At 39.3% G+C, this 27,352-nt stretch overlaps 1 protein-coding gene across 5 annotated transcripts in view; it reads right to left on the reverse strand.

The window, feature by feature from the left end:
* SLC23A2 (solute carrier family 23 member 2) overlaps nt 1-27,352 on the reverse strand; it is a 69,568-nt gene that overhangs the window by 28,081 nt on the left and 14,135 nt on the right. For 4 of the 5 annotated variants that reach the window (XR_005260705.2, XM_038166813.2, XM_038166810.2 and 1 more), the window contains exons 2-3: nt 5,883-6,157; nt 5,232-5,330 (exon numbers count right to left, since the gene is read on the reverse strand). Coding sequence is in view for 4 of the 5 variants with exons in the window: in XM_038166813.2 (XP_038022741.1) it covers nt 5,232-5,330; nt 5,883-6,014 (231 nt within the window). In the remaining variant the exon portion in view is untranslated. Of the gene's footprint in view, nt 1-5,231; nt 5,331-5,882; nt 6,158-15,120; nt 15,299-27,352 lie in introns of those variants that run through there. The other variant, XM_038166811.2, reaches the window with a different exon arrangement.

Raw genomic sequence — 27,352 nt, forward strand, 5'->3', positions numbered from 1 at the left:
TAGTCAAGCTAACTTCCTGCAGACCTACACAAATTTAAGTGATACCATGTTGTGGCTTTCCATGTGCCCTAAATTCACAGACAACTAAGAGAACACTGACCAAACATACAAATACATTAAAATCCCTTCATATATCCCATTAGAACAAGATTCAGAGTAAGCATTTCTTCTTCACAACTAAGTGGAATTTTTTAAGTTTAACTCCAGTTTTTGAATTCCTGCAAACAAGAATACAATGCTCCAAAGCCTAAGTACCAACAACAAAAGCAGGAGGATCAGATTTCGTCATTTCAGCTCAACTATCAAAAAAGTACTTTATATAATTAATGTTCTAACCTAATCCATACTTGAACTTAAACTCACGTGAAGTAGCCTTACACAAAGGTTGGGAACTTTGCCAGACTTGTGACTTTGCTTCTAATGGTCTTCTTCAAAATCAAAACTCATTTACCGGTTTTCTAAAATAACCTCCATTTCATTTATCCACTACAAGAGAAGCCAAACTGATCCGTAGTATTTCCCTTTTACTCCCTGTTTCTGATGGGAAAATAAATGCCACTGGGAGCATATGTTAATTCAAATTCAAGGATTATAAATGACTACACTGCTATGGAAAGACTGAGGGTCTACTGTAATCAGTGGAAAGTGAAATATAGAAACACTCATTTCAGAAAACTCTTAAACAGCATTAAGTACTAAGCATTCTGATCACCACAATTAGTTTAAAGGTATAGTTCCTGAACAGATCAACATGGAAAACTGTTTATTTGCCAGCTTTCAGCACCAAAATAATTTTTTTCATTGACCGAAACAAACAAACAAAGTCTGCCCACCTGACTGGGTTCATTAAAAAAGTGAAAAAAATACAAAAATAATTTAAAGAAAGAACTTAAGTTTTAGAGCTGCATGTCATGCTGGAGGGAGAACACTAAGCCGCTGTAAACTGCACGTCTTGTCTATAACTAGAACTTAGGATAAGTTCTGGCAAAGTTTTCTACCTTTGCCAGACCAATATCCAGTAACCACCATTCCTCTATGTGCCAATCTCTATTTTTCCCTCATAGGACTGATGAGGTTGCATAAAGTACATCCAGTCAAAAATACATTCCCCTTCTTCTTTGGGCAACAGAATGCAGAAGCTATGACTTGTTTCGACCTGGAAGAGCATGGCACATTTAAAAAATTGGCTGCCCAGTCCTCTGAGTTGGAGGACCACGAACTGGGGAGCAGCGACTTTCCATTTGTAGCCACCAAACGTGTAAGGAACCAGCTGTATCAGACAAATGTTCCTAAGTCCAGGGGGTCTGATGGGATTCACCCCAGAGCGCTGAAGGAATCAGCAGATGTTATAGCTGGACCTCTCTCAGCAATTTAACGAAGGTTGTGGGAGTCTGGGGAGGTCCCTGCTGACTGGAAGCTGGCCAACATTATACCCACCTACAAAAAGAGCATGAGAGAAGACCCAGGGAAATACAAACCTGTTAGTCTAACCTCACTCCCACGAAAAGCTATGGAGAAGATTTTCCTGGGATATTGAGAGTCAGTTAAAGAACAAAGCTGTTATCAGACACAGTCAACGCTGGTTCCCCAAGGGAAAGTCCTGCCTTTGAAATTGATCTCCTCCTATGGTAAGGCCACCTGCTTGGTGGATGACAGGAAGGTGCTGGATGTAGACTTTGGGGATTTCAGGAAGGCCTTTGATATCCCTCATGGTACCCTTCTGGACAAATTGTCGAACTGTGAGATAAACAGGTTCATGTTACACTGGCTGATGAACCAGCTGAATGGTAGAGCCCAAAGGGCTGTAGTGAATGGGGCTACACCAGGCTGGTGGATGGTCAGCAGCAGTGTTGACCTCCTTGAGGGACAAGAGGCCTTGTGGAGGGATCTAGACAGATTGCAGCATTGGGCAATCATCAGTGGCATGAAATTCAACAAAGGAAAATGCCAGGTGCTACATCTGGGATGTTGTAACGTTGGACACAGGCACAAGCTGGGAACAAGTGGCTGGAAAGCAGCCGATTAGAAAGGGATCTGGGAGTGCTGCTTGACCAGCAGGCTCAACAAGAGCCGCAGTGTGCCCTAGCAGCCAAGAGGGCAGACTGCATTTTGGGGGTACATCAAACATCATGCCCAGATGGTCAAAAGAGGTGATTCTCCCACTACAGTTGGCTTTGGTGCGGCCTCACCTTCAATATTGCATGTAATTCTGGGCTCCACAATATGGAAAGGATGTTAAGGTCCTTTAAAGTGTCCAGAGGAGGGGAACGAAGCTGGTAAAAGGACTGGAGGGAATGACTTATGAGGAGACAATGAGGACACATGGGATGTCTGGTATGAAGAAAAGGCTGAGAGGTGATCTCCTTGCTCTCTGCAGCCTCCTGAAGAGAGGAGCGCAGGGGAAGGTGACAGTCGCTGTTCCCTGCTAACCAATGGTAGGATGCATGTGAACAGCACAGAGTCGCACGGAGAAGTGAGGGGGTGTCAGACTGGATGTAAGGAAAAACGTTCTTTACTGTGACGGTGGGTAAAACACTGGAACAACAGGAACAGGCTTCCTAGAGAGGTGGTTGATGCCCCATGCCAGTCAGTGTGCAGTTGGACTCAAGGAACTTTGTAGGTCCACTTCAACTGAATTCTATTTCAAACTTTAAAGCAGAAATGTCATAGCACTGTCCTTCCTAAATGGCTAAGTACTGGCATAGAGAACATCAGGATACTCCTCAATCCTGGATGGATCCTCTTCCAAAAGCCAGACATATCCTGCTTTAGAAGAGGAAGCTTTCAACATTAGCTATTATCCGCTAAAGGTTTGTTAAACAGAATGGACGTGAAGAGACACCAAGACCAAACAAGAAATCTGAGAGTTAGGGTGAGGTGTGGCTATCCAACTTGTAAGTCACTGGGTAGTCACTGGCCCTGTCATATCCCAAGCATGTGCCTGCTGGTTTCACGTAATGACTGCTTGCTGGTGCTTGCCAAATGTGCCATACCAATATGCTTTAGAGAACTGCCAGTAATAAGCTGCACCGTTTTGAATGAGATACTGATCAGAGACTAATTCTTTTTTTTTTTTTTTTTTTAATTGGCCACAGATGGGACAACACACACACAAAAAAAAAAAACAGTAGGTATGCACAGAAAGAGACAAAGGTGGAGCAAAAATGTTGGGCAATAACAGAGAAAAACAAACACCAGCAACCATGCAAGATGAAGACATGAAGACTCTGTTATGAAGTAGTATTGGGAAGGACCAAGAAAAAGCTGATGAACTGCAAGAACAATAAAAGAGGCCTTTAGAGAAATAGCTTAAATAAGAACTGACAATATGTTCAAATTAATTGAGTTAAGCAACAAGCAACATTCTGTTGTTTACTTTATATTAATTCAGCAATAGTTATTTTTCATGTGGGCTAATAGTTGTTTCTGCTAACAAATATTAAGAAAGTGTAAGCACTGGGTATCCTCCAACAATTAAGTACACTTCAGTTCTCTTTGTCAAAGGACATTTATTCAACGTCTTCCATTTGATTTTTTTGGTGAATAATCTCTTCAGAGGAATGGAAAGAGAAGATTAATCATGCTTCATGCACACACTTATTTTAAGTGGAAAACAGGCAGTTTGGCTAGATTACCAGAAATACTAGCCTCAGATACCATCTTAATACATGAGACTGCTAAATGCTACAGCTCCTCCCCTTCATTGTCCATTCACTGCAAGCCACAGCAAAGACTTAACCCAAACAGATTTAATTGAATAACAGCTCACTGTCTCTTTAAGGCAAATCATCATCTATCATGTATGGTCCTGATTCACTGGAATCAAGTGGAAGGGAGAAAAATATACATATGCAATAAACAGGCCATGAAGACATGTTTTCACGTCTAGTGATCAATAATCTTAGTTGCACAATTTCATCCCAACGATTTTTGCTTGAGGCTTTTTCTCTTTACTCGCTAGTCTGAGCATGCTCCAAGTCAGCCATCACAGACATGCATGTCAACAGTTGCCAAAACGTGTCCATTAAAATATCAGCATGATCAAGATGGTAGTAGAGGTGTATTTGAGACAAATTTCTACATACAGATCATCTGTAAGAAAGACAAATCGTATCCAATGTACACTCCAGCATTCATAACATTCTTCTAAAATTCTTCTACAAGACATCTACCATAATTACCCTCTTGATGTACATTTTAAATTTGAAATTTGGAAGTGAATTTTGACATCTAAGTTAGAAAACTAACTCCACTACACAAGAACATCCTTGTCCTAGCAGAAGTTACAGCCTCAGAGAAACAAGCATCACAATGCTCTTACCTGGAACAGAGTGTTTGTTTGTTTTTGTTTTGTGTGTGTGTGTTTTTTTTTAATTCTTGTTTCAATTAGGATATTTGAAAAAATTTGTCAAATTGAGGCTTTTCTGGGATAATGCCAAACCACAGAGCCACTTCAATAATAAACATTTCAGAAAAAAGTTGCTTTTCATGTTTCCTATAATACTCTTCTTTTACTTTAAAGGAAAGTTCAGGTGATTCACACTATCTCTACTTACAAGGTTGTTATTAAACAGAATTAATGAAAGATGCAATAGAGGGGAAAAAAAAAAAAAAGCTGAAAAAAAAATCACAACCAAACTGGGTTCCTTTCAGGCATCAACCAAATGCTCCCAAATAGGAAAGAGAAAACCACTGCTGTCCTAAGGAAAACATCCGAGGGCCTTTATGAACGACCCGACCTTCACTCAAAAGCTGTCACAAAATAATAAGCAGTTCCCTACTTGCAAGAAGGTTAGAAAGTTAGGTTTATGAGGCTGGAGCTTAGAAGAGGCTGGGAAAGACACCAGTCTCAAAGGTATTCAACACTTCCCAGTTTACTTGACTAAATACAGGAAAAATTAAACTGAAGAACAAGGGAAAATTATCTTAGCAGGGAAATCACGTGAAAGGGCCAATATAAGTCAAGAAATGCAAAAATTGCATATTATGAATTTAGGTGGCAGGTCACAGTGAATAAACTGTTTGTAAGATTTGCTGAGTCATTCACCAACTTCGGCAACAAAAGCTGCAGACCTGATGAGTCATGGGGACAGAACTCCCCCAAACTTGATCTGAACCTGCAAGTCAGCACGTTCAATCAGAAGAAGAACATCACTCTAGCTTTACTTAGCTGGGAGAACAAATAATAGCACCAAGAGTGAGCTCTTGCATAGAAGGATGCAACTACATACCTTTTCTGCTATGCCATTTTCTGTAGTATAGATAGCCATCAACTCTGTGTCTTCTGTATCCTGATCACCACTGGATGTTGCTCCACCATTAATGACAACCTTAAAAACAAAGCAAAGCAAAACAAAAAGGTTCTAAAATAAACATTTTCTCTGCAAGTTCATGTCAGCCATTTTATCCTCCTTGTCCTTAACAGATACCTTTGACATTTTGTTAGAAAAGGTAACGTGCATGACAAGCAATCATTTCTCTTACAGCTTCACACAAAGCTCTTTGAAGCCTAGACATAAATGACGTAACTGAAAATCTCAGTAAGTTAAACAACTGTAGCTGCTGCCTGCTACTCGTACTCAAGGAACACAGCATACTTCTATTAGGGGCTGGTGAATTCTGCAGTGTGACCACCAATTGTTCTAATCATGAATCCCATAGGGAATCCCACGTCCTGTAAACACTACTGCTTTGGAGCACACACAGGAAATAGCTATAGACAACATAATTGGCCATGCGTGTATATAAACAGCAATAAATGGCAAAAGAGGTTTTACTAACAACTGAAGGACATAATGGTTTTGTATGACATTTTAAGAACAAAGCATTGTTCACTGGTTCACACTGAGCTTGAGTACGCAGTTCTTGAATGTGCTACTTACAGGCAGGGTGAAGAAGGTGGGATGTTTAGATTCATCCTCATATTTGCCTTCTGTTGAGCCTCCCGCCTCCACTGACTTTGAAGTGGTATTCTTACCAATTCCCATCGTTTCCAGAATGTCAGGGACTTGCATACAGTACACAAGAGAATGCTTCTGGGTTGACCAGCCAAGTACTAACAGGACAATTCCTTATTTAAACAGCAGCAGCTCAGGGAATCGCAAAGTTCCTCAACAATCCAGCTGGAAAGGTTGCTTTCTTCAAGTACTGTTAGCACCTAGAATTAAAACGACATTTATTTTTTTCCTTGATTATCCAAGTTACATGCACAAACACATATGCCCTTCAGACTTGCTTCCCCCCTCACAGCCACAACTCATGAGTACTTAGCATTCCTTTTTTTGATTTGATAATGAGCAGCTATCACAGAAAAATAAAGCTGAGAGCATTTAAAATTCTTTCAGGATGGGAATATTGTGATTATGTTCTCATTCTTCTCTTGTGGTCTTCCATTACTAATAGCATACTTAAATGCTGGTTTTGTTTCTATTTCGTTGTTATTTCCACAGAAGTATTTGGGAACAAAGTGAGCCTGTAATTCAGCTCTACTGAGATGCCAAACAGCTTGTTATTGTATATCTGCAAACAATACTCATACTTCTTCAAAGAATTTAAACTTGTAGACCTAATCATGACTTTGCGTCTGAATATCTAAATCCTTCCTTTTAGAATAACATATTATTAAACACAAAACATCCAGGAAGCTAAGACTAGCAGGCAGTGAAGCACTGCACCTATTTCAGACAGGCAGAAGCAGCCCCTTCTGCTCTTACACCTTTACCCCAAATTATCCCAATTTCTCGAGGACTTTCAAAGTTATGTGCCTGATAATGCTGAAACAACTGCTTCTGGACAAAGCTGCATTTTAATTGGTGTTACCAATGTTTTGGCACAGGAACAGTAAAGATCATACATACATCTTAGTGGTTCTCTCTTGTTTTACCAGATGAGTCACCACACAGTATTGTTTTCCCATGTTTGATTCGAAAAGGGACCTGCCAGTCCTTGTCCATCCACACTTTTGCCTTTTCCAAGACAAAGAAGCACAAATTAAGAGATTTGAACCTAAACTTCCTGCAGGACAGCATCCAAAAATTCCGCAGTAAGCCAAATCTTGCAACTTGTGGTTACTGAGCTTTAAAAATGAAAGTGCAGTTGCAGGCAACTGCAGATGAAACAAGCCAAGCTACAGATGAAAGTACATGACAGAACTTGAAAAATGATCTTCAAAATTATAACAAGTGAAATTTTCTGCAAAAACAGTAATGCATTCAAGCGGCAAAACCCCACTGCACACTGGCATTACTTCAAAGTGAAATTTTCAACCTAATTGCAGGAGGTGGAAATACTGCTAACAGACATTCAAAAATCTCAGTTATATATACATAAGAAAGCCAAAAAGTACAGGTTAGTGTTTTTTTGTTCTTAAACCTCCTGTCCAAAACATTGCTCAGAAAAATGCCAGCAGCTCGAATATCTGCTGTAATTGCAATAATAATTAAACTTGAGAAAGACCCGTTTGATAGAGGCGGATTAGGACTGCCTGAAAAATTATAAAGTACTAATATTTTAAAATCTCTTAACAGTTGTTAATTGCCCATTTGCTAGAAAATTCTGGTTACTTGAGGTGAAAGAGATAATCTTTCAAAGTGATGCAACTTTTCAAGACAAAATATAAATTCATAAGAAATACTCACTGGGCACTGAAATGCCCTTGAAGGCATTCCTAATTAAAATCAAAATGAAAGGAAAGGAAAGTACTGCCTTCAAATAAGGGTTTAATTAAGATTTGTTTCTTAAAGTAAATAGTAAGATAGCATGGTTAATTATTTCTCACTTGCACTTAAGACTAAAGGACAGGACAATTTCAAATGCCATCTTGACTTTTTATAAAATGCCTTTCCATTTTTTACAATAATCGCATGCTTTTATTCAAAAATGCTTCTACTTCAAAAATGTATATCTCTGGACATGAACAGCACCTGTACATAAGTTTGTTTCTCAGTACACAGATAACCAATGATGCCTCCTCAAATACTGATGGGAATACTAGTCCCAAAACTGTCTGTTGTGTGCAGGTCTGAGAGGTGACACGACCAGGTTAGAGAGGAGTTAACCAGCTCCGGAATTAACCAGAGCTCAACCAGTTAAAGACTGGTGCAGGCAGGTGTTTGTTATTTTGAGGGTTTGTTTGCTTTGACTGCAGAGGCACAAAAAAGCGTGAATAAAAGAAAAGAAAGGAATCTTTTTCTTTCAGCATAGATACATCTTGTTCTCCAAGAAAATCAGTGATGGAGACAGGCTTAATTTACTCTGGCAGCTTTTATCATCTCAGATTTGTAAAGGGAATGGGAACGAATTGCACTTCTGTAACTAATACAGCCATGCCAATAAAGTACTACTGTAAGACTCAGACCAGGAGGATACCTGCCTTTCAAGAGATCTGGTGTAAGGTATTCCAACACGATAAGCTTCTTAGTTAGCATTAAACAGCATTTCCATTGATGCAAAAGACTACATAATCTTATTTTATTTAGCATTGCAAAACAGTAGGACTGATATCTTCTCCAAGAACATGCAATACTTCCTTGGGTATTGTTCTTGAGAATTACATCAGCAGATCACACAAGTAAGCTGTGCCTTGTATTAATTTAGAGCTGAAACACAATAGCTAGAAAGGTTTGGATGAGGGTTCCCAGATGATGGCGAACAAAGTACTCCAAATTAACACACAAAAATAGCCTTGTCTGCTATTTCCCTGGCAAGAGTGTGCATTTATATACACCCAAGTGTGTACACCTACACATGTGCACACATAAAAACACTACACATACGTAGGTTGGGGGGCTGTCCAAGGAGAAGGAGGAGAACAAATCTATGAACTATACTGGCTTCTACCCAGCAATTAAACTTGCATTTACTGGCAGAAACTACAGATCTTCAGAATACTTTTATTTTGCAATCAGAAGTATTGAGTCAAAAGAATCTTTAGGCAGCAGCCATTCAGGTCATCTGAAAGATATCAATCTCCTTTATCACACCTCTTATCCCACCAGCTGACTGCAGCTTAACAAGGTGACTCAGACATTTTATAGCCCTCCATAACAAATCCAACTGATCAGAAGCCAAAAGGTCACACAACAGGAGATAAAACTCACTTGCCATCAGCCAAGTGCACACGTAACAAGAAGTTATCTGTCATCTGGGACCAAATGTGCAGGCTAGAAGTGAAACTTCCACCGGGACACTGATTAACATTTATTTTTTTCTATACGCGACTATGTTCAATACTCATACATGATTAACTCAGGAAGTCCAGAAGCCGACAGGGGTTCGCGTGCTTTAGATACGACTGGTATCTAAACAAACAGCCTACCCAGGGGATAGTCCCGATACAAGTCCGCAAGAGCCCAGCTGGCTGCCTGGCAGGAACTGGGCAATGGTCACGCTGCATCTTCCACACAATTCTCTCTTCTCCTACACAGATCTTTTTCAAGGTTTGGCTCCAACACTAACTAGCAAGACACAACTACAGGAGTGTCTGGTTGGACACAGGACAGTAGTCCTTAAGCTTTGTATTTCCGTGACTGCTAATGCTACATTTTTGATTTTACCACAGAAGCTCCTTGTCTGTTTAAAATGAGTTATGGAGCTTTTCAACATTCAGGGAAGGAAAAAGTTTTAAGAACCGTAAGAGATGGAGATATTCAATTAAGACCATAGTTCAACATATTTATCTTCTATTTATCTTTTTGTTCTTGCAGTTCTCCCTGCATGTCATTCTGGAATCACTGCCACAACTAAAAATGTCCATCCACTGAAGAAAACGAAGGTTTTCCAACAGAGAAATCTGCCCACATAGCAAGGCAAGGTGTAAGAGAAGTTCCTACTTCACAAGCTACTGAACTGCATGCATGCTTGTCTAAAAAGACAATTTGAAAATCCATCTCTTACTACATTCGGTAACTTGGACATTACAGAAGATAGACACATACAAAAAGAGCTTTTTAACACGGAAAGGAAAAATGGACCAAGAACCCCTTAAAAGGAATATGCAGTTATACAAACACATCTTCTCCATTACCTGTATTGCCTTCTTTAAATGCAGTATTACTTGACCTAGTCTTTGGCTGAATCACACTAAACTTGTTCTCTACATTTTTCCTGTTCATCTGAGAATACCCACTAATGACTACGAAGTACCAAAAAAATTAAAGTTTGCTTTAACGGCATTGCTCTCTACAGTGTTATGTCTGAGGGTCTTTAACATGCTATATTGTCAATACTGTAATGCTCATCTCCCGGTATTTGCAACAAGCAGACCTAGAGGTTAAGCCTCTGCAAAAAACTCAGCTCGGACCTGAAGTTCCCCCATGATCCCCCATTATTGTCACAATGATTTACAATGCTGAAAATTACCGTTTTTCCAAAGTGTTAGTGTTTTTTTTTTGTTTTGTTTTGTTTTTACCCCAGAAGCTTAAGCGGAAACAAGCTTTACGCATTTACCTTATTTACTAAATTCAGAACAGAAATTTCCTAGAACCATGAGGGTCTTTCCAAATTTCAGCTGGATCTCAAACTTTTAGCGACTGAGCCACGCGCACCACACAGAGATAGCCAAAATATTTTAGATTTCCCATATTGATTCATGTGGCTGCTTTGAGAGGGCAGGAGAAAGCTGACCCAGCACAAAGCACAGCAGATAAATACTAGCAGTAAGCACAAAGTTTGAACACAAAACTCATTTTGTGCTTTGCATGATGGGGCATAAGCATTTTAGAACAGGTACCATGTCCCCTGAAGCCACAGCTGCAGCCAGAAACTGTTGTAACAATCGCAAATATTTAACGCCCTGGCAAAGCAGCAGAACTGTCTGTAGAGACCATGAGAAATACAGAGACCAAGAGAAACGGGAATTGGTTAGCTTGTAGTTGTGGCTTGCTGTACTGCAGTTCCTCAAACAAAATGTTTTGCAGAGAGAGGTCTAAGAGACAAGCAAACCAGCTGGTAAAAGAGTTAAAAGGAGCATACTAGCTAGTCTGAAAGGTCAGCACATCCCTCCTACTTCTCCTTAGCATAACACAAGTCACAAGCAGACTTACCAAGTTAAGCAGCGACTGTGGTCCTTTTCTCAATCTCTATTGTGGGAAATCGGACTGACCTACATTTGGTGTCCCTACAATACTGTGCAAGGGAAATATTTGTAAAGGAAGCACAACAGGCGTGGTTATAAAAGAAGCTGGCATTGAAACAGCACATTCTTTCAAACATACTGATGGAAAAGCTCCCAGGAGCACTGGATGTAGGTACACCACCTGGCAAGCACATGTCTTGCCACCTGGAGGAAGGAGAAATGTCAGATCCAACCCAGGATCTTTTAGGTTTTTACAGATGACTGAAGAGCCAGGAGAGCTCAGTCTATCACATACAGTAAGGCGATTAGAATCAAATTAAGGTGACCGCTTAATTACAAACTTCAATTTATTATTTATAATTAGCTGTCAGACTCAACTTTCTTCTGCAAGCATAGATGATGCTCTGCCAGAAGGTGTCCAACCTTACATCAGCCAAGGTTAGCTTCACCTAAATTTTAAATACATTCAAAACACTTAAGGCAAGTAATCTGAACTTTGGCAGGATTTAAGTTCCACCATCTCCAGTTTCAGGTGTACGGCATCCCTAAAACACACATTGTGTCTAAATACAAATCAAGACATCCTCTTATGTCTGTGATTATAATTTTGGCAATAGACACGAGACAGAAATGTGGAGAGGAACCTGCAGCCTGCACCTCCGGATATTTTGTTAGAATATACCTGGTCTAAACCATTAGGCCAAGTAGCTAATACTACTCTACATCACCGAGGACGAGGATGTATTGAAGACAAAGGGTGTGCTGTAGGACAGAGATACCGTTGGTTTGCTGCCAGCTGGCACTCTCCAAGTGACCCCGCAGAGGGGAATGGGCAACCATGCAGCTGGGAGCAGCACAAGAGCATCCAGGGTGCTGCAGGTTGCTGTGGAAGGCAGCAGGATGCATGCCAAGAGATCAGGGAACTTTTGAAAGAAACTCCTTCACTGAAACACTTTCCCTAATCAGTTTGGTACAGGAGTGCTTCTGTGCTTTCAAGACTGGCAATGCAGACAACCAAGGAACTTACACAAATTCCAATTAGGCAAGCTTACTTTAAGGTTATTGCCACCCCTGGCCAGACACACAACAGAACACAAAAGCAAGGCGATTCCCAGTTAATTATGGAACAGCAGCAGCAGCTTTCTCTGGATTGCTCTTGGCTTTGGTTACACGAATTGCACAAGATTTCTGTACATTACTGTACATTTCTGTACATTAAAGTATCATAATAAGACTTCTCTTCTTGTAATTAGACACACCTGGTCTTCCATGTATTAGATGGGAGCCACAGCGATGGACATTTATACACATCCTCACTTTCACAGGTCTTGAGTTAAGCTATTTTTAACATTGGGAGATCCTCAGAGTGAGATTCACCCCTTTATTTTCCAGCCTGCTTGCCACTGCCATCCGCATGTGCTGTTCAGCAGCAGAAATACAGTAAGTCTGAAGTATCATTTCTAGAAGTCATTAAAATGGGGCTGTGCTTTATCAAGGGGATTAAAATTAGTGACCAAATTATAAGCAATCAGAAGAGTAGCAACTTTGAATCTCCAAGTTGACCAAAAAGTTGCTTGATGTTCTTCTACAGAGCAAAAAAGTCCTCCCATTTTCAGAGGATTCGTCAACAAATATCTCATCAGTGCAGCTATTAAAGCCCAGCAATCACTTGATGTTAAGCAATCCAAGTCCTCTCAGCAGACCCACAACCACAACACTGGTTATCCCAATTTCATTTTGAGATTGGTGCTGTGATACAGCTCCTGCAAGCTCCTTACCCTACAAACCGTTCCAGATATGTAGGTGTGCCCCAAGGGCATTTTTTCAGCCTTGCAGGGGATTTTGACCATCTTACAGATGCGGAAAAAGTTGCATAGCATCCGTACTTAATCTTCTGTTGCTACATGTAAAAACTATCTTCCTGGTTTAGTCTTAAGTAGAGATTTCCTCAGGCTCTTTTGAAACAGAGCCTCTTTGGTCTGAAAAGTACTTGTGATTTGTCTCTACCACACTCGTGCCCAGAGCTCCTTCCCATTAAATGAAATGGCACTAAACTGCTGCAATGTCCTTAAGCAGCGCAGGTAAGATCTTTCCCCTCTGCTCAAGAGGAGCTACATCCACACTTGTACAAGCATACTTTACATTCCTAACGCAACACATCACCAAAACACTTAATTTCCCTTTACCTGCAGTAGAAGTGGACCAAGCACTGCTAAATATGCCCCGACTTTCTAACATTTAGATTTTAAAAAACAAGATTTGATGGGCACTTTAAGGAGTTTCAGTCCTGAGTTCATTTCTCACTTCAAAGGACGTCTTCAAAGCACCAACGTATTCTTTCTTTGTAGGCACTAATGAATTTTTAAGTAGTTGGTATTTTGACTGCCATCCAGAATAGTATGTCTTAACAACTGACCAACATTATTATAGCATGTCTACACAAAGCCGTGCAGAAAAGTTATGCCCAGCTCAAACCTTCTGTTGATTTAAAGCACATTAGGTAAATCTCATTAACTTCCTATGTGAATGAGCTTGATGAAAGGAGGACTTAAATCCAACTGAATGAGATATTTAACAAAGGAGCTCATAGTTTTCAAAAACTACACGCTTGGTTACTCAAATTATTAAAAAGAGATAAATTGACTATGAATCTAAACAAAAATATCTTAAATACAAATATTTCCAAGAGGTATTGGTCAACATTAAGGTTGAAGTTAGGTCAAAAATATTTGTCAAGCTGTTACTTGCTTATTTTTCACACCACTTTTCTCTCTTTTTATTGTTCCAATAGGCAACAGTTTTGCCAAAATTCTATGCAGTTATGTGCACTACTTTCCATAGGAGATGCACTCAACATGTGCAATGATCTGCGTCCTAACAAATATCCTAATGAATGAGCAGGAAAGGAGTATCTGGAAGAAACTGTAAGAATACACTTCAAAGACATAAGTGAGATCTGACAGATAGTTTTACAACTTGACACTATATGACTGATATCAAATGACACCTGCAATGTTCTCTAGATAGCAATGACAACATAAATAAAATTTTAATACCGTATCACTGTCCTTTATGAAACATATTACTACTTCATAGTCTTACCTTCAGCAAAGTACACATCCATCCCTGTTTACAGTAGGCATTAATTTGATTTACAATAGAACACAGTCCTTAGAGTTCCCCTGTGAAGCATTAATAATCTAAGAATTCAGAAACTTCCACGTTATTACGAATGTTAAGACACAGTTCATTAAGCTCCTTTACAGCACTCGGAAAGCAACCTGAGAACACACTGGATCTTTTCTCAGCTTTTTTTTGTACTTCTACTTGGCACTTTGATGAAAGCTCCTTTTCTCCAAGACCTTCATCACATTAAAACAAAGGTGAAGTTAGAGACTCGTCTAGGAAAAATTCCATTTATTAAGCAAACCTGGGTAATGCGCCAAGTTTTTCTACTCTGACTATGAAACTCCTTTCCAAAGATTCTGCCTTTCTTAAGTCTACTTTTGAAACAGATACTCCTTGCTGGAAGAAAACAATTCAAGTCCAGTAAGCAATATAAAATCAGTAAGTGATTACACAATTTACACAATACACACACACAGATATATAGTTGTTCTGTTAGGCATAACTTGAAATAATTAAGCTTTTCTCTTCCATTTAACATAACTTATTAATAAAAGATTGGAATTCAAGACATTTTCAAAAACTGACCAAGATACTGTACATCTAGGGTCAAACATTCTTAAAACCCTTTTTTTAAGCTACATAAACATCATATAATTTCCTCCCATTTTAAATTAAAAGGAAGACCAAGTTTACAGGCAAACAGAAAAGAAGGTAAATACTTCTGAACCTCTCTTTACAGTGATGCTGACATTTTTAAATGAAAAACTAAGTCTCAAAATCCTGGGTATATTGAAAACTAAGCTATTCAAAACTTGAGTATATCAGATTTAAGTTTCCTTATTTAATAATTCCTACACTATAGCAGCTGAATTCCTGTAATCATCCCCATTAACATTTGGATTTAGAGAAGTACTTACCTCCAGAAACCCGTACTGACTTCTATAGACTGTCTCGGCCAACTCCTCCACGGTGTTTCTTCCAGTCTGTGCTCAGTGCAACAGTTCAAGTTGCAAGCCACAGCCTGAAAGGATGCAGACATCCTGACGGAGGATTTTTATAATCTGGTTGGGCTCACTACATTGTATAACTGTACTTTGCCCAATAAACATCTCTGCACGTTACACAACGGCTGAAATGCAGGAAGACACCACATGGTCATAAACTGTTACTACATGCCTCTGCCATAGTTACGAAAAGTAAGTGAAGGGACAGTATCTCCAAGTAACAGCAGAGTGCGTACACTTCAAACTGAGCAAGGAGGTTCAAGTGTTTTACATAACCTGCAATGCTACAGACAGAAACCCCGGCCAGGGCCTCTAAAATCAAGCTGCATAAATATTTACATGCCTGATTCCAGCAGCTGTAATCAGAATTGGGATACTTCTCCAACCGTCTCAGTGATGAACAAATTAGCATTACCATAAACCTCAGTTGTGCAACTTGCATGGAAGTATTTTTCTTAGTTATTAGCCAGTTTTCAAGAGCTCCCAGATCTCAAAGCTCTATTCCATAAAACCAACTTTAACAAACCACAATCTCACCAAGAACTGAGAGCACACAACGTATCCTGTACTGGGCTCCTTCACTTCACTAATGGAAAAAGACGCATAAAAGTGATACTCAGGGCCTCGGAACAGAGTGAGATGGAAAGGGAGGCACAACATTACTCTTCTTCTCTCCCCGATCTACCTCTTTCTGCATGAGGATGGCCCTGTGTCAAGGGCACTACCCTTCTGTGCTCACTCTGAACCTTCCCCACTCTCTGAAGTCTCACACACGTACGTGCAGAGCACCATTGCTTCTAAAATGAAACAAACAAACAAACACTTTGTATTTGCTTTGAAGTCCGTATACTGTTTCCTTACCCTAAGAGGGAAGTGATCACGCGGCAACCTCTCCACACACTCCACGTGTGTTGCAGCATTAATGAGTCAGCATCACTTCTACAGCTGATACCGTGACTAAAGCAAACCAGCAGAAAGCAGCACCCAGCTCTGGGACACTGCCTGCGTCCACGTGCAGCCTCCCTGCCACTTCCAGATCTCCAAGAGAAGACCTCTGAGGGCAGCATGACTTCTCTTTACCTGAAACGCACCTTTTGAACCCAAATTTGTGGAGGCAAAAGACAGGCCAATGGCGCCACCTAGCTCCCTTCTAGTAAGCAACGCAAGCATTACGCAATTGTAGAAGTTCATCACAGACTGCCAGAGCTTAATTGTCAAGACCTGAACGCTGCTACCATCAGCAGATCAGATACCGGCATGTGCTTGTTCTTTCATTAAGAATGAAAAATTGATTAGGGAACATTTAATTGAAAGCTGACACTTATTACATGCATTATTTTTTATTCATTTTCTAAGAACACGTTAAAGAAAGCCAATTATATCCAATGACCATTCTATGCAGTGTGTGTATATAATACATACACACCTACATACACACAATTTCCGGCATTCCATCTCCACTGCACAGAGATGTTGAGAAGTTATCTCCTCTACCTCTCCTTTACAATTATTAGATTCTTTCCTTTGCTCTTAATTTCTGATTCTCAATGCTTTCACTGATGTTCACCCAAAGCGCAAAACATTTGCAAAATCCATTGAAGAGAAAGCTTGCAGCCCCTAAGGCAAGCATCACTATATCTTAAGACTATAAATAAAGTGCTGCACCACAGGTGCACTGGCTGCCTATAAGATTATCCAGGTACAACGCTTTTGAGGGATATGCTGGAAATTATTTTAGGTTCAGGGCATTTGATGTGCTTATAGGTAACTAAAGGACTAAACAGTCAATGGCAAATAAAAAAAAAAAAAAAGCCATTTGCTTTTTGACTCCAATGTCCAGAATTATTTATTTTAAATAGTTGCAGTTAAAAAAAAAAAACAAAAAACAAAAAACAACAAAACTCAAATGCTGCTTGCCCTGAATATCAAAGTTTGAAGCATAATTGATTTTAAAGCATAAATGATTTTAAGTACCCAATTAAACAAGACTTGTATATTTACCTAACAATTAAGACTAATCAGTCCAAAGTCCATCATCAGTTAGTGGAGAATTTCATCATTCAAAAGATTTGTTTCTGGTTACTGATATTTATACTCAATAATTTAGTTCAAACAAACCGCCTACTAATCTAGAGGCCTTCACTCAAAGCTCAGCTTCGATGATCCACAGTGCTGGACAGCTGTAATTGCAGGCTGTTTACTTGAAATTGCTTGCAGTGAATAGGTACTTAATCACTGTTATAGCTGAGATGAATGTTAATTTGACATATAACTCTTGCAAGTACCATTTCAAGACAGCAGAACATTTTACAGTGAATCTTCAAACTCTGCAACACTGTAAAAGACAGAAGGGAATAAACTGACAAGAACAGAAAGAGGGAACATTATGCCATCTTGCAGCATTCTTCATCTCCTGGTTCATGCTACCTGGAACAGAAAGAATCTGCAAGACCAACTCACTCTCCAGCCAGGTTAAACCCCAGCTGACCCGCTATGCCTGCTGTGGGCGTGCAAGCAGGGGTATCAGAGGTTCATTTTACTTACCACACTCCAAACCCAGTGGGAAGCTTTATGTATGGCTGCATTTTATTGATGGAAACAAAATCACAGTAGACAACTTGCATTCTGCTTCTCCAGTGTAGGAAGCAGACCGAAGCACTGATCCTACATAGCCAGTCATCACTCATATGCCCTACTTAATATTTGAAGCTTAAGCTGAAAGGAGCACTTCTCTTGCTTGAGGATGTTTACTCTGAGGTGGAGTTCACTTCTAATTATTCTCACAAAATCCAATTTTGTGCCTCTTGGTGAGTTATATAGTGCTCAATTTAAGCATGAAACAAATACTTCAGAGAGCTATAGTCAAATTACAAATGCATGGTGTTAGACACACATTGGTAATCTAACTGACAATTTACAGGCAACAATCTGAGCCAAAATATTTATTCTGAGGACATCCACCCCAGTTTTGCTGCACGCAGTTTGGCCAAAATTCTCCTTCGAAGTAACCTGTTTCCACTGTACTGATAACAGTCTCCTGTGTACAGGGATGGAGCACAGTGGTGAACTGAAATGACCAAAATTGATAACAATATGACCCAGTGACGACAAACAGCTGGTAACTTAATCATCCCTTTGAACCTTCAGATAGTGCCAGGTAATAACGAGAAAAACAAGCAACATAAAAGGCAAGTCTGATGCAATCACTGAAAACTGTTAAGAAGTTCTGTTCCACCATTTATTTAACCAAAAAAAAAAAAGTTTCAGCAGAACAGGTGCCTCACAAATATTCTGCTGTTGGAATACGCCCTTCTCAGCACAACACTGTCAGGAAGAAACATCTCTGCAAGAAAATCCTGTTGCATCAGAAGGATGAATTGAAGGATGCCTCATTTATGATGGCCAAATAATAGTTCAGCTACTTTTTTTTTTTTTTTTTTTTTTAATTCTTCCAGTCTAAGTTTTCTTCCTACCAATGCCATAACAAGTATGTAACCTTTTATGTCAGTGAAGAGATTCAATTTATATTATAGAGCGGACTCCCATGAACATCTAATAGAAGATACTTAACATAATACAGTACATGCAAGACAACAGCATGACGTATTAGTAAACAGATGTGCTTCCACCCATAATTTTGAACAGCAGAAAGACCGAGGTGTTAAATCTGATTCTCGAGGCATTTATAAATCCACTGAAATTCCTTGAAAAAGCATTTACCGGAACACACTCTTGAATATGAAAACATCCACAGTTCTCCTCTGTAATGTTATATTAAAAATACACAAAGACTTACCAAAGCTACTTTGAAAGATTGTATTTAATTCAGTGAGTGATGTATAGCCCTGGGTACTACCTACATGTACTCCTTGTACATGACTCAACTCATCAAAATGCACATCCCTCTTCATCTAACAGAAATGATACCTAGAAGCAGCCCCATGGTAAGTGAATTCCACTTTTCCAGTTGAAGAACACAATGCTTAGTGCTTTTTTTTTTTCCTTCTTCCTCAACCCTGAACAGTGTTTCTTAGAACTTGTCCTGCAATCACTTTTTTCTTTTAATACTTTAAGAAAAACCGAGGGTCTGAGAAGTAAGTCAACGTAGACCTATGCTACTTAGAAAAAACAAGTGATTACAAGATGGAAATGTCTTTTAAAATACCTACAGTTGATTCCTGTTCAAGAAATAAGAAATCGTTTTCAAGTTAACAACAAAAGAGCAGTGAGGCCAACACCATATACTCCCAAGGCACAGATCAAACCTCTACAAAAATTAATGGAGGAAGAATGTGCTTTCTGTGACCTGCTATTGTATTCATCATGTCCATAAACTAAGTCAGACAGCTACATCTTTCCCGGACCTCCAGGTGTGTCTGCAATTAATGGCAGACCAAGCTCAAATAATTTTTCTTTAAGGACTGACAAAAGTGAAACCAGTTCATTGGTCAATATAGCACCAGAGCAGGTTGCTGACTGCAACCCTTAGAGCATCACTGCCTTCCAGTATTCCCAGGATGCCCAGCAAAATATTGTCAACGTCATATACCAAGAAGCCAGTACACAGACCAAACTCAAGTATGCAGTCACTCAGCCAAGGCAACAACACAGAGCTAACCTGCTAAGCCCAGATATCTAATAAGCCCGAAGCTAATAAGCTGCAAACTGGAAGCCTACAATTACACTTCACACCAGCACCTTCAGCCTCCTCGTTTCTCAGAGGTGACACCACAGGAAGACATCCAAGGTGCCCTCATGGCTTCCAGCCACAGCTAACAAGTAAGAGCCAACAATCAGCCCAACAGCTCCAACCCTTTCAATGCTGCGGATCACAAAATGCAGCAGCTCTGCAAACAGACATCTGATGTCTAAACTTGAAACACCTGATGCTGTATCTGCTGAAGTTGCAATTTTGTCATTTGTTGGCATTACCATGGCATTATTTTGCTGTTAACCTCTAGATAGCACACTCACAGTTCAGCTTACCCATCTTATTTTTTGACTGCACATGGTTTCAAAAATGCAGGCTATACTTCTTCAAAGAAGAAAACAGACTGCTCTGAGTACAGGCTATGCAAAGAACATGGAAAGTTCCATCCTTCAGTTGAAGTTGCTGTTATTTTCATTTCCTAAAGGCAAACCATGTCTATACAAAAAGCATCTCACAGTTCTTAATTCAGCACACTTTGCTCAGATGCCCAGAAATCTACCTGCATTAAAGACTGACCAGCCAGGTTGAAAACTATAGCTGTGAAATTAAATATCTTAAAATTGGGAGAAAAGAGCAGATAGCCATACTGCTGTTCAGTTATTCTGGTTTCTTGTTCATGGTTCAGTAAGCAAATGACAAATGCAGCTTCACTGCACTGCCCAATTGCGCCAGCAGCTGCAGCTCCTCCTCCCACCAATCCTGACCTCCTTCATCTGAAATAAAAAAAAAAAAACAACTTTAATCCTCAAAGCATGGCCACAAGTCAATCTCAAACTTAGCACACTTTTTAATTTTCTTTTAATTATCCAGTTGGGAGAATTATACCCTCCTTGCTCAGTGACCTTTCATTCCTTCAAGATAATTTCAAGAAATCTTTCCTGGGAATAATCAGCAAAGTTATACCACTTGCATGGAAAATGTTTCTAGGCATCCAAGCAGTGAGAGGAGAGAGGGCATGATTTTTCATGTGCTTTTGAGCAGGCGGCTTTTACCAGGTTACAAAGTACTCTGCTCTGTAGAGCAATTATTTTCTGGCCTCGTACTGGTGACTGCTCCAAGTACAACTTTGACACATCTAACCAAACACCTTCCCAGAAGTCAGTCATCACCATGCTGAGATTTAGAGTCCTCAAGCCCCCACCTATGTGGAGACAAACCTAGAACCACAGAATTCCCTTCTGCTGAACTGGCAGAAGACAATGCAGAAGCTGACTGTCTATTGCAGAGATTTTAATACCAGTGACTGCTGACCAAATCTTGGTCCCGTGAGCTTTGGTCTCAAATCATAGCTCGGTTTGCCATAGTCAGAGCCACAGGGATAAATCAAGTCGTTACTGCCATTAATGATTTTTAAGTTATGCCAGCACTACTTACTCTCTGCCCACACACTAAACAACTGTATGCAACCCTGCAATTCATTCCCACACCAATTACTAATTTATTAATTTCACAACAAGCCTGGAAGTGTTTATACAGACAGGCTTGTGTTTAACCAGACCTGCTGGTTAACTTCCCGTACTCATCTTTCAGGCAGATTAGGGTGAAAATGCATATGTGCCCAACAGTCCTGACCCACTTCTTTATAAACGTGCATTAGTAGATCACTCGTGGCCTGAGAAGTCAACGTGCCATCACCAGTTCAGTCCTCTTACTCCACAGGGACAATCGGCAGAGAGCAGAGGTAAGCAGCACCCTTCGAAAGGCAGCTGGCGTCTAACCTGTATGGCATTTAGCACATTAGCATGGAGAGACTCAAGATGAAACTTAGTAAAATTGCTTGAATATTTTTCTCCATATGTAAGCAGTTAATTAAGAATATACTCATATATATTCAGCGTGTTAAAAATCCCTTCAACAAAAATGCATAAGAACAAAACGTGAATTCTTCTCCAACTGAAATGACAGGAATAGCACATTCCATTTTACAATGTACTGATCGCTCAGGAAAAGCACAAAAAATGCAATATTCTGACAGAGTTCACATTTCTTACAGTAGTATTCATGTCAAGTATTGTTTATTGAAAGATTTTTTCAGCAAGACATGCTTTTTATGAAAAGTGTTTTGGTAATATTTAATATAATATTAATATTTTTTGTGCTTTTTGCTGTCAAAATCCCATCCACACCCATTTTTTTATTTATTTTTTTTTTAAAGCAAGCGTACTGTGATGTTAATATTGCACCCTACGGGTTTCTTCTTGGGGGGGCTTTTTTTTTTTTTCCAGATATCTGCATAGCACTACTTTAAAAAAAATCACAAGTATTCACAATTATTCACAATTATTAATTGGCGTCACTTAAAATGCAAGGAGTTTTTGCTGCTACTATTTGGAATAATATAATTTAGTCATACATTTTGCCCTCAAACAAAATTTTCCATTTGAATAATTAAGAGGAGAGAAGACCAGTTCAGATAGAGTCTCCTTTGAAGATACCCACATGCTGTGCTCTCTCCATAATAAACCTATTACCTGCCGTTCAACAACACATTATCTGTCACAACAGCCTCCAGAACAAAAACACTAATTAGATGTTGATCTTAACACACTCAGCGTACTGTCCTGTAGTCTACGATTCAGCAGGTTTAGGAAGCAAGAACAGTAAACAGAAGTGAGATTTAAAACTGAGCTAACACTAATGGCAAAATCTTTACCAAACCGGAACAGCCAAGAAAAGGCAAGGCCAGATATTCTTTGGTTTTAGGCTCATTTATACTAAAAAAATTAACAGAAGGCTTAATTGATAGTTTTGCTTGATTCGGTTTTGCCTTATTAGGCATCTTCATGAAAAGCATTAAATTTTTTTTGATCCCTCCCAAAGAGGAAGGCTCATTAGCAATGGATGTTTACAAGGCCCCTGGGCTGAAGATTATCAGAGTTCTTCCCCTTCTGCAGAAGGAGCTCTTCAGATCTATGTTTTTATGAGAAGGATCACACAGCACCTCAGAAAGAGCTCAGGTTGCCACCCTCTTCTCCCCATACAGATGGGCAATGGAAACCACAGCTCACTGCAAAGCCCAACCCCAAGTTCATAGACCCTGGGCTGCTTCAAGTGGAGGGAGGGGCCAGGCAACACGAGCTTATTACTTACACCAAGCCAGATTTTTGCTGATTCCTATGCTCTGAAATTAATACACTGTAAATTGAACGGTTCTCACTCATTTTTCACTTTCTAGCTAGAACGGATAAATAGCTATACTATCTTACTACAGCAGAAACAGACCGCTTGGCTATTAAAAAGAAAAATAATTATCCCACTAAATTTTTTTTTGCTGTTGTTTTAAAAGGCATCTACGGGCAAGTTAAAATAAACTACATATAACCAACAAGTGTCTAACAGTCTGAGTACACCAGAGGACAGTCCTGTAAAATTATACTGAGAACTGTTATGCTCAGCATAAACTCATGGTATGCCACATGTTTTCTTCTGTCAATCTGAATCCCAATTACTCCTTTAGTTTAGCATGCACGCAATAAAACACTTAACAGGAAAATGTGCCCTTTATCAAAAACTGTTACAATACAACCAACCAAATGCTTCTTGAATTAGAAACATTTACGTCAACTTTCAGAAACATTTCATTTTCAATAAAATAATGAAAAAAATGCTGTAACTTTTGAAACAGCCTGTATTTCAGAATATACCAAAGACCGTATTTCTCATCAGCAGCAAAGGAAAGGTTGTGTTTTCTTAGCTCAGGTGTGGCACGTCTCTGAATAAAGGAATCTCCCCACAAAGCAGGAGTAATACACACAGCAAAAACTGTAGAACTCAAGATTTTTCCTGCCACAAACACTCCACTGAAAGTGAAATCTTACTACAACAAAGCCAAATAAACACTATCAACTCTGGGGCATTTTAGTTTTATTTAGCACACACAATAAGAGGCTGCTAGCTTTGTGGTGCAGCATTTTACATCCATTCCAAGTTTGTAAATCAAGTGCAAGTCATGACATGGAGTCACATTACCATTTTTCTTAAATAATCTGTACGACCTTGAATACCAGTGAGAATACATAAATAGGCACCTTTTTTTTCCACAAGCACAACAAAACAGAAGTACTGCATTACATGCTGAAATGCAAGATGATACAGGTAAGTAATAAAAGGAGCAGGGCCAGAAAACAAGCCTGTAAAATCACTATTTTTTGTGCTACAAAACCACAAGCATCATACAGATGTGCTTCACAGGAGAGTCAAGCAGTCAGATTTGCAGCATTTTCCTCCTACTGTTAATACTGGATCAGCAGTGGCTTTCAGAGCACTGAAAGATGGGTAAGTTCACTAACAGCACGTTAACCACCTCATCGTATAAACACAGCTAAGAGCACACTCAGTAGACTGAGCATTTCAGGTGCCTTTCTCTTAAAGTTTCCAAACTGTCCTTTATTCTCTTAACTTTTATAATCTTACAAGCACATGAATAGCCAGCATAACACTAAAACAGGGCTTACTGCCCCAGGCTGCTGTTTCATGGCCATGCAACAAATAAGAGTAAACCAAATTAAAATGCCTACTTTAGAGCCCAAACTTACTCAAGGCATCTATACACGAGGTTAATGCCTAGGAATGCAAGTGCACACAAACTTCCTGAAGTTGCTTTTTTACTTCTCTGCTATGACAGCATTCCTATCTACAATGCATTCTCAAAATGCTTCAGCCAACTGTTCAAATGGCTGCAATAATTTGATTTAAAAATAAAATCAGACAACAAATATGGGGGACATGCAGCCATTTGAAATCTATCGCATGAGTCATTATATTTCAAAACAGTCAAACGCAGAGCCATGGTGAGTCAATCTCTCCTTCACCATTTATACTAATTTGAGTCCATACTTCAAGCAATTTAAATCAAAAGTAAGCATAATAGAAACAATGCCAAATTAACAGTCCCCTTAGTCACAAAGGAATAACAGGCAAACACCAGTTAAATCCACACATTATTATTATATACAAGTATGCACACACACACACACATAAATGAATTCTAGTATTGCCTTCATACTGCACAGCCTAAAAGTTCAAAAATACTTACAGGTACCGTGCTGCTACTTACAGCTCCTCAGACACAATTACAACTGGACTAATCTGCTCCCATCTGCTCCTAAAAATACAACTATCAGACAGAGCTCGTCTTCTCTGGCATTTTGCTGACGCAAGTACAAGATGAAAACATCACTCATTCAGAGTAGAAAGATACACTGGTCTCCATAATACACAAGATAAAAATCAACTATATCATCATGTTAAGGTGCACACGACAGTCTTACCAATGCAATACATGGCAATTTTCTCACATAATTAATGATGTAGATTTTAGCAGAAGAGAAAACAAATAAACAAACAAACAAAAACAACCTCTAGTTGCCGCAATGTGGTAAAAAGAAATTCAAGAAGCTCCCTTTCAGCTGAATAGGACAGCTTTTTTCTTTCTTGAAGCGTTAAGAGAGAAGAAATTTTTTTTCCCCTCCTGGCCTCCATAACTTCCACTTTACTATTCTTGCCTGAAAACTGAGACACAAGGAGATTCAGACCATTGGATTTCTAATTATAAATCTGTGCAATGTTAGTTTAACACTAACTCAAACCCTGCCATTCCTCCACAAATGATACAATTAAGGAGGGAGATAGGAAGAAATGGTATTTCAATACTCTCTTGCTGCACAAAAGAGTATTGGAGACAACCAAACTTGTGTTTTGGGTCATCCTTCCCCAAACGCAGAGTTTCCAAACTTTGTTCAGCCCAACACTGCACTGGGGCCACAGGCCCAGGCTGCACAGAGCGGTGAGAATTTTATTTATTTATTTATTTATTTATTTTAAGAAATTCACACCTAGATTCATTTCTAATAGAAGAACATGCAAATAACTGACATTTCCTTCCCAATACCTGAAAATGGCTGACTATCAGGATTTTCTTTTTACAATAAACATTGTCATAATACCAATAATAACAAACGGAAACATTTAGTTGCAATATGCTAATAAGAAAATATGCTCCCCAGTACTGACAGAAGTATTATGTGCAGTATCACGAAGTTAGCACAATGTCTTAATGCACCTCACCCCTGGGAATGGCTAGGGAACACAGCAAATAGCTTTCATTTTAAATGATTTATTTTATTCCTGTCTTACACTCCATCATGCTGCACATCTCTTTACTCATCTTGGCTGTCAATATTTTCTTCCTGCAGCTTTTAAGTAAAATAAAACACCGTAACTGCTGTCAGACCATTTCATGACCAGTAAGGCTTCAGAATAAGAGTACTTGATACAAATAAATTTTTCAGCAATACATAAACTATCATCTTCAATGGAAGGAAAAAAACATTTTGCACTGCCTTTTGCATTTTCTTTTCCTACCGTAAGGATAAATGTCTAAGGAAGTGTTTGAAAGTAAGATAAATCCATTGAAGGAATAGCTCCAGAAAATCTTTTTGGTCTTGGGTTTTTGGGTTTTCTCACCGTTTTTCTTATGTCGTTCACACAAAAATACCAGAACAGCTACAGCAGAATAAATTCTTCCAAAATCACCTTGCATAGGACACTGCAATGAACTGGAATAGCTCACAGGGGCGTGCCAGTTTACTTCCCCTGTACACACAAGGATCAGACAAGGTTAACTACAGTTCAGATTAGGTCATTGGAGAAGTTTACCAGCCACTTCGTTAGGGGTCCATACTAAAGATGAGTGAAGTTGCCACCATTTAGCTTTGAACAACCTACACAACACCCAAAACCACACTCCACAGCACAGTAAGAGTCCTTTCTATTGAGGAAGTTGACAGTTTTGGCTATATTAGGGAAGAAAGGAGAAAAAAAAAAAAAAAAAGAACATACAGAGAGTCTCAAAGAACAAAAACCCCAAGAGTTTTTATTTTAAAACGGTGAAATAGTATCTGCATACAAATGCAGCATCTTCTACAGAGTCTCTGAAACACATATGGGGAAAACACAGTCATATCACTGCCTGTTAGGATTGGTTTCCCTCCTTACCCTCCCACCCCAAACACTGCCGGTACCTTAAACTTCCCCTTGAAGAAAAGCCTCCAGACTAGTGATACCAACAAAGACACAACTTTTATTTCTCTACTGGAATTTAACTCCCTGTTAGCTTCAAAAAAGAAAACAAAATCTCTCATATTAGCAGTCTTAAAAATAAACAAAAACTAAACAGTATGGAACAGGTAAAAATTCTCCATGCACATCTGGCTTCAACATAAAAGTAGGCTTCTCTGGGCTAACCCAAAAAAGCTCCTCAGCCTCACTGCCTGAGTGTCCATCTGCCCAGTGGTACCAGCAGCACCACAGGGTCATGGCACAGCTGGCAATACACAGCCCGTGACGGATGAAGGCTGCTTAAATTGGCATTGTCACCAGAGGAAACATTCATTAACCTGCAGCTCAAATTATTCTATTTGAAAGACGCTTTTC

This window comes from Anas platyrhynchos, chromosome 23 (assembly GCF_047663525.1).
Source record: "Anas platyrhynchos isolate ZD024472 breed Pekin duck chromosome 23, IASCAAS_PekinDuck_T2T, whole genome shotgun sequence".
Lineage (NCBI taxonomy): Eukaryota > Metazoa > Chordata > Aves > Anseriformes > Anatidae > Anas > Anas platyrhynchos.